An 8335-nucleotide genomic window follows, 5' to 3' on the forward strand; every position below is an offset into this window, starting at 1 on the left:
CATACCACGTGCAGACCATCTGCACCAAAAAGGTAAAAAAATATTAGTTAGAGATGATAATCTTTAAAGAAGTAAGTAAATATATAGCAATTTAAACAACTTACTTTTGTGCATACGGGAATGTGAAAGGGTTGTTGTTGACGGGTGCTAGGGACGATAGTCTTAACCAACCCCATGCTTGGAGCAAAACAGCACATCCAGAAAATGTAGATATGTCTTTGTGTGAGTTTTTGCACAAGGAGCTATAGAGATAGATAAGACAAGCAGATCCCCAACTGTAACTTCCTATTTTATCTACATGTATAAGTAAAGGTAAATACATAATATGCATACTAGGATGAATAAATAGGATGTCTAAGTAAAGGTAATCTACATGTAACTCCCTTTTTCTTTCCTTTTCTCTTACATTACCAAAAAAAAACTCTAAAAATATATTTTATTTTTTTATCAATTATTATAATAATTAAAATTTATTATTTAAAGATGAATAAGTAGGATGTCACGAATTTAATCCTACACCCTACCTTTAATTGAGTTGGTTTAAGAGGGTAAAAATGTATATTTAAAAATAAAAAAATAAATTATTTTCAACCATTTTAAAATTGAAATATTATACCACTGATTAATTTTCCCTTCCAAAATTGTGCTCGGGTAGGTAACAAATTAAAAGCAAAAAGTATTGGCTTAATAATCATGAAATTCATATTAGAGTAGCAGAGCAGCACTGAACTCAAGAACCAACTGCCCAAAGCACCGCGCCCCTATTCTCCGATTCACAACCTAGTAACTTCCGTCTTCACTTTTTACTAATTTCTACTCTAATCATCATCAACAAACCTTTCTTTTTAATCACTACAAGTTTTCTTTTTAACCTGAAATTTCCGGAAAAAAATTGATATTTCCATATAGGGTATATCAACATTTTTGTAATTTTGTGAATTTGTAATTATTTTTGGATTTCTATGCCTGGATTCTTAATTCAACGTGAAATTAATAGGGTTCTTTCATTTGCATCTTATTCATTAGGTTATTTCACACTTATATTGAGATTCTACTGTTAGTTCATGACTTAGGTAGATGTTGTGTTTGCTCTAATAGCTTCCCAATTAAAAGTTTAGTGTGGGAAAAAGTTGATATACAGTAACTAATTTTAACTTATACAACAAACTATTGCTTTTAAAACTAGGAGTTACTGTAAGATTCTTTGAATATTTATTTTTTCTGAATTGTTTATTTGAGAAGTTTATTCACACTGGACATTTATATATTGTTGATTATGTGACATGTCTATGGTTGTTCTTATCAGTGAATTCTAGGAACCATGAAAGAGAAACTGACTCGAGATGTGTATGCAAGTTAGTTTATTCTCGCCGGAGAAAGAAAACAGAGATCATGAAAGAGGTGATAGAAATTGACCCCGAAGGTTAGGTTTCTATCATGGTGTTTCATAAAATTTATGTCTTTTGATAAGTTCATTAAAACCTAGACATTGATATCTATTGGGAGGCAATCAGAGAAGTTGATTATGTCTCTCATTGTTCTTATCAGTCGATTTTGCGAATCAGGAAGGAGAAATTGACTCAAGACATGTAGATGCAATAGGAACTGTTGATTCAATTTTTCCATTTAATTCTAAGAGTATTCCTCGGCGACCGCGGACAAAATGCAAGCGAAAATCCAAAGGCAATGAAGCTCTCTCTAGATCCAAGGAAAAGCTAAACAGTCAAGTCTTTGATAACTACTTAGTGTGAGTTACAGTCTAATGATTCACTGTCCAATGATTTGTTATGGAAAATAAACAGCATCAAACTCACGGGCTTGTTTCTAAATATAAATATAATTTATCTGACAGGAAAATATGGAAGAGTTTCTCAGAAGATAGAAAAATGTCATTTGCATACTTGGACAGTTTATGGTTTAGCCTTTACAGGAATCCTTCATCTAAAGATAAGGTGCTGAGTTGGATTAATAAAGAACGTATTTTCACGAAGGCGTATGTTTTTGTGCCTATAGTCTGCTGGTAAGCGCATTCAAATTCCTTTAATGTCTATGAGTCTTTTATTCGTTAAATGTCAATCCATTGAGTTTATCCTTTGAAATCACGACGATTTTGCAGGGGTCATTGGAACCTCTTGATCTTCTGCCATTTTGGTGAGAACTTGCGATCCGTTACCGAATCACGTTGTATGTTGTTACTGGATTCTCTTGAAATGGCGAATCCAAGGCGGCTTGAACCAGAGATAAGAAGGTGTGCCTCATTCAACAATATCTACTTATTTTGATCAGACATTTGTGTCCTGTCTAAAAGTTTTTAAAATTTACCGGCTTTTATCTTCGTTTGTAGATTTGTACGAGACATTTATAAAGCAGGGGACAGGCCGGAGACTAAGCATCTGATATCTCAAATCCCATTATTAGTGCCCAAGGTGATAACAATGAGCCCTTTTTATATTGCAGGTTAAAAGGTTAAAAGAAGACTAATTACTACTATATTGCAGGTGCCACAACAAAAAGATGGTACTGAATGTGGGAACTTCGTCCTTTATTTCATTAAATTGTTTTTGGAACTCGCACCTGATAAATTTAGCATGGAGGGGTACCCTTACTTTGTAAGTTTTCTCTTGAGCAGTTTTTGAAAATTATTCATGAAATCACACATTTCGATTTAGTTTTGTTTTCCATTGGCATGATGCAGATGAAAAAAGATTGGTTTACATTCGAAGAATTGGATCGGTTTTGTGAGAGCTTGACTCATTGATCTGAATGTCCCCAAATTTGAGTAGACCGAGACTGATATATACTAATATACAGCATTGTAGATTGGTTGGTAGTTTCGACTTAATAAGAATTTCATTAGGACTGCTGAAATTGATGTTTACAGTACTAGTTGGCTTCTATTGATGCAATTGTTTGACTTTTTTATGAAGTGTTTAGATTGATAGGAGCAGTATATATAGTTTTGATAGTAAAAATGTGTACTATGTATTAGTAATATTGTGTGTGTTCATTGACGATATTATGAACTCAGGATCTTAGTTTTAAAATGGTAAACATGATTTTGTTTTCCAACATGAAAGAAATATTTGGTATAAATAAGGAAAGTGATTTAAAGCTTTTCAGTGATATAGAATTCAGTCAAAATTCAGAAATGAAGTTTGGAATTAGAAATAACAAGACATGTATTCAGCAAACAAGTTCCATGTCTGATTTGTGTTACCAGAAATGTAATTTGTATGCTACGAAGTTACAATTATTTTAAAATAGCACATTTAAATAGAATTTATCCTGTCACCCCATACTTTGACTTGCTTTCCCATGTATTTTTATAATACTCATTATTATTGTCAACATTTTATTAAGTCCAGACAAAAAAAATCGGTAGAATAAGTAAAAAAATCCGGTATAAATAAAAAAAATTGGTAATAGATATAAAAAAAAATACAGGATGTTTCAAAAATTCAGTATGTGGACTTACATACCGATTTTTTAAAAGTATTTATCTTTTATCGAATTTTTTGAATAAAGCTGAAAAATTCGGTAGTTTAAAAGGTACTGTTTTTTTTCAAAATCAGTTTTCAGATACCCGATTTTTAGTGGATATGTGAAAAGTCCGGTTGTGTAAATTGAAGAGTTGAGATTTTGCTGACAGTTTTGTACATTTGCGATTGCACCGTTTGTTTTTGGTGGTTTGGAATGAATTCAAAGTTGTATAAATAGGTATCATATACTGTTAAGAAAAATATCTTAGAATGTCTTAGTTTTTATTTAAGGCAAAATTGTACTTCAACAAGGTGAAACCTCCTGTAGAGTTTCGGCTCCCAGAGAACACCACAAATCTCGCCCTTCTGAGATCCAAGTTGAATAATATGTTGTCCGATACCGAGAACAAAAAGGTGAGTAAAAACAAGTTTCTTGCACCATGGATTGATACTGATGGATGGGTGAAATACGATAGTGTTAAGTTGAAGAGTGATGAGGAATTGAAGGTTATGCAGAGAGCATATCACCATAGGCTAACTAAGAGATTGATCGAGTTTGATGCGACAATTACTAGATCTGTCGACAACATAATCAAGATGTTAAAATATCAAAAATCATCCGGTAGTGTTTAGATTTTCTTATTTATTATTATTTTGTTAAGTTATGTAACCGTTTGTCTCATCATGCAATAATGGAAGTGTCAAAATGTTATGTAATAACCGTTTGCCGCTTGTATTGCATGGCATGTCGTAACTCGACAACCATGCACTTTACGAGGGACAACTAGGAACTATCATCCTGAAAGAGTCTTGACTCTATGGTTTTTATACACATCTCCGCAACACGCCGACAGACTGTCGTCACACTCTCTATCTGCTCATCGCAAAGCTCAAGTACCTTTTGGTTAACTGGTCTAGATGGTCCTCCAAGAGCGTCTGACTTCATGTTAGGGTGAGACACCCTGTAGAACCATGTCAAGTAACCCTTAGTAAAATACAAATGTACATGAGCTGACTCCCGACGATACTCCTTTGGTACCAAGTGACTCTCGAAATCATTCAGTATCGTGTGTAGAACTCTGTGGCGCAAGCAGGGAAGAGCGGACTCATGGGGAGGTCTCTGAATAATTTTCAAGTAGGCAAACTGGTACATCACTCATTTGGGAATACAATGATACATAAGAGATGCCACACATCCCAGTCAGCCGGAGTATAAGGAAATGACGTCAAACTGGCGAGTCTGACGGTGACTAGGGATGGCTATTAGACGCGTCCTCAGTGGGTACCCACAAAATTTATCCACAACGGATAGGGTAAAAACCTGCAAAATGGGTATGGGAACGGGCACGAACAGTTACCCATTAAAATAAGCGGGTATGGGCGCGGGTACGGGTATCTTAGTAACCACCCGGCCCCATATAAGCACAATATATATATATATATATATATATATATATATATATATATATATATATATATATATATATATATATATATATATATATATATATATATATATATATATATATATATATATATATCAAAATTACATGGGTATGGGTTCGGGTACGGGAATTTTTTCAAACTGCGGTATGGGGATGGGTACTATAATACCCTACCCATATCCTACACATTATCATCCCTAGGTGACCCTCGTATGGGCATGAGCAAACGGAAGGTAGAGAAAAACAAGAAAGAGGGTTTGAATTGTTTTTGGAAAATAAAAACTTTTTAGAATAGAGACATACACAGAAACAAAAGAATTCAACACAAAATTTTATACCGGTTCGCTTGAAATTCAAAGCTACTCCAGTCCACCGGGCCAAGGTGATTTTCGCCTTCAAAAAGGACTTAATCCACTAATCTTGAAAGATTACACAAACAACTGTCTAAGAGAATAATAATCCCTTAGCTCTCTCAAGTAATCAGACTACACAAAGTCACTTAAGGAAATATCTTAGCAATAAAAGGATTACAGTAACGGAAAGTGATTCTAACAATAAGCAGAGATTACACAAGATAAGTACAAGAGTTATTCTGACGTTAGAGCAGCAGCTCGTGAGAGAAGGAATAACAAATGGCGGAAGTGTTGTATTCTCGTATGTTTTCTGTATCTCTTTGGATGGCGTTCCGTCCTTTATATAGGAATATAGAGCAGACTGTTAAGTGACGTTAATGTAAGAATCTTGAGCATTGAAGGATGATTAAAGTCATTAATCTCCGTGTTCTTTCCAAAGCAATATTTGGAGCGTCATAATATCCTTCTAAAAATAGTTTCTTTCCATAAGCGAGTTTCTTCGTGGTTAAGCTTTCTGGATCAGGGGATCCTAACGTCAGAGTCTTGATTCCTGCTTCAGATGATGATTGCTATTGACTGTCTTCAGAGTTTCTTTTTACTTTGACTATGTCAGAGCGTACGTCTTCAGATCTAGAGTCATTCCTCCACTTCAGAGTGTCTGACTTCTTTAGTTTAGCTTGCACTTGCATTTGATCAGAGTCAGAGCTTCTGGTTGTGTATCTTCTGAGTAGTATCTTAGCGCTTGATTCTGTATCTGATGATTGTCTATCTGATTGTTTTGATCAGAGTTCTTCACACTTAGGAAAATCTCGTTAGGGTACCATTTTTGTTTCATCCTTTGTTATCATCAAAATCTTAGAGATACATTGTAGAACTAAATTTGTTCTTACAATCTCCCTCTTTTTGATGATGATAAAACAAGTCAGAGTGATGATGAAACAGTAAGTAATATCTCAGAATCAGATAAAGAGAATGGACTCCCCCTGAGTTAGAGCATCAAATATAACAGAAGTTCTTATCGGACCTTCCTTGTGTGGTAGTTTGTTTTGTACCTTAGCTATTATCCTGCATAACTTTAGTTCTCATAAGTCGTTAAGATATTTAATGTTTGCAGTGCCTTGAGAGGTTTAGATATGTATTTTCATCAGAGTTGTTTTAGTTATCCCCCTTTGTCAGAATAAAAAAGACAGAAATATAGGCAGGAAATGGATATTCATATATATAAGAGAAAACAGGTACAGATAGGCAGCAATGAAATCATATAGCAGAAAGCATAAAAAGACATTATAATAAAAGCAATAAGCAAAAAGCCTAAGTGCCTAACGGTTTGGGGGAGGAGGCATCCTTTAGAGCAGCTGAGTCAGCAGATTCTGAATGTTGGTGTTAACGGAATCCTGGTGATCCAACCTTGCTCGTACCACTTGTTGTTCTTTTTGCAATTCCTTCAGATTCTTTAAGACCAGAGGGGCAAAACCAGAGTTAGATTGCTCCCCCTGAGTCAAGGCATCAGCACTGGCCTTGGCGGCTTCCTCTACAACAATACGTGTTGCTTCTTCAGTTTCAGCTTTTGCTTTTTCCTCAGCCTCAGCAGCAGCAGCTTCAGCAACAGCCTTCTCTTCAGCTTCTCTGATCCTTTTCTCTTCTTCCAGACGAGCTTTCTCTTCTGCTTCCTTCCTGGCCTTTTCCTCAGCCTTTATGGCCAAGCGAGCTTGTAGCCTTATTCCAACATCTCTGATGAAGCCGTTGCATACTTGTTCAAAGAAGCCTTTAAGTTTGAAGGCTTCAGAGGTCATCCATCTAATCACTCTGTTCCAGTGGATTCTCACTATAGAGGGATCATCACTGATGCCAGAGTTGATAGACAGAGACTTGATCTTCTCCACTGAAGACTCTGCAAACAAAGTTATTGCTTCTTCTAAAGTGGGGAAGGCAATTTCTGGTTCAGAGTTAGAGGATGGGGAGGGCGGTGGAGATGAACTGGTGTCAGCGGGATCGTGAGTAGGAGGGATGATGGCATCAGAGGTTGGTGGCGGGGGAATATCAGAGCAAGATGGTGTTGTTTGTTCAGGTTGTGGATTTGGTTGATGTTCAGATAGTGAGGGTACTGGTTGTTTAGGAGGTGGATTAGTTTGTTGTGTAGGGGTTGGTGTTTGAGGTTGATCAAATGGAGGTGTATTTTGTTGTTCAGGGGGTGGAGAGGTGACTTCAGGTTCAGGTTCAGGTTGTAATGGCTGCTGTGAGGCCAGAGCACGTGCCTGAAGTTGAGCTAGAGTGGGGGACTGGGGGTCAGATGGTTCGTTGTCTGATGACAGAATATAGTATGGTGGGGATAAAGATGAGGAGTATGACAGTGAGGTGGTTTCGTTCAGCATTTCTGCTTCAGAAATGGGTAGGGTAGTGTTTGCGAGATTGAATTTGAGGGATGGTGGGTTAGAAGTTCTGGTGGTTGAGGGAGGTGTTTCTGATGGGGTGTAAATGAGAGTGTTTTGAGGGAGAGAAGAAGAAACGGACTTTAATTTAACAGAGCAAGAAGGAGGCATAGAATTACTTGGAGAATTAGCCAGAGAGACTGGAGGTCTTGACCCGGAGGTTTCTCCCAACTTTGCCTTATTTTCCTTCTTGGACTTCTCAGAGGGCTCTCGCGTCCTCTTCATGAAGTTTGGTGGATGCTCAGGTAGCCAGTCCACTGAGAACTCAGAAATGTCCACCCCTTGGTTTGTAAGATCTTGCAGATAGTGAGCTACCACTTCTTGAGGGTCAATCTTTGAGAACAGATAGAGACCGTTGGGGATCTTCCTTTGGTCCTTCTGTGTTCCCAGGAAGTGTCTAGAGTTGGTTTAGCTCTGGCCTGCTCAATTATCCCCATACTCTTCAAGTTTCGAGCATTCAGAGGTCTTTCAGTGTCAACAGTGATATCTTCCATCAGATTGTGACGGATCAGATGATCCACCAATCCACTCTCGATCAGAACATCCGAGATAAGTCTTCCTAGAGGCATGTAGTTTCTGGTCTTCATGTTGTTTATGGTATCTTTGATAGAATCTCTGAGATACTTGAA

General features: G+C 36.8%; 2 protein-coding genes across 2 annotated transcripts; one reads left to right on the plus strand and one right to left on the minus strand.

Annotated features, from left to right (window-relative positions):
- The first annotated feature begins 644 nt into the window (after positions 1–644).
- Positions 645–3051, plus strand: LOC127084252 (probable ubiquitin-like-specific protease 2A). Its single transcript, XM_051024676.1, has 8 exons — positions 645–783; positions 1307–1423; positions 1549–1747; positions 1853–2020; positions 2117–2248; positions 2345–2426; positions 2499–2609; positions 2696–3051. Coding segments are annotated over exons 1-8 (873 nt in total). The 5' UTR covers positions 645–782; the 3' UTR covers positions 2759–3051.
- A 1212-nt stretch (positions 3052–4263) lies between these two features.
- LOC127080390 (uncharacterized) lies at positions 4264–7817 on the minus strand. The gene is made up of 3 exons (XM_051020711.1): positions 7147–7817; positions 6685–7008; positions 4264–4441 (listed from the first exon to the last, which is right to left on the minus strand). Exons 1-3 carry the CDS (start codon positions 7815–7817, stop codon positions 4264–4266), a joined length of 1173 nt encoding a protein of 390 aa, XP_050876668.1.
- Positions 7818–8335: the final 518 nt, after the last annotated feature.

The sequence above is a fragment of the Lathyrus oleraceus genome, chromosome 5 (genome assembly GCF_024323335.1).
Source record: "Lathyrus oleraceus cultivar Zhongwan6 chromosome 5, CAAS_Psat_ZW6_1.0, whole genome shotgun sequence".
NCBI lineage: Eukaryota > Viridiplantae > Streptophyta > Magnoliopsida > Fabales > Fabaceae > Lathyrus > Lathyrus oleraceus.

Excerpts from the sequence above, each read along its gene's own strand:
- LOC127084252 (XM_051024676.1), top strand. Across the intron at positions 2,249-2,344 it reads CTTGAACCAGAGATAAGAAG|ATTTGTACGAGACATTTATA; the intron begins GTGTGCCTCATT and ends CTTCGTTTGTAG. Across the intron at positions 2,427-2,498 it reads TCCCATTATTAGTGCCCAAG|GTGCCACAACAAAAAGATGG; the intron begins GTGATAACAATG and ends ACTATATTGCAG.
- LOC127080390 (XM_051020711.1), bottom strand. The coding sequence starts at position 7,817 with ATGCCTCCTTCTTGCTCTGTTAAATTAAAGTCCGTTTCTTCTTCTCTC. Across the intron at positions 7,009-7,146 it reads TCTTCAGTGGAGAAGATCAA|AGATGTTGGAATAAGGCTAC; the intron begins GTCTCTGTCTAT and ends CGGCTTCATCAG. Across the intron at positions 4,442-6,684 it reads CAACAAGTGGTACGAGCAAG|GGTGTCTCACCCTAACATGA; the intron begins GTTGGATCACCA and ends ATGGTTCTACAG.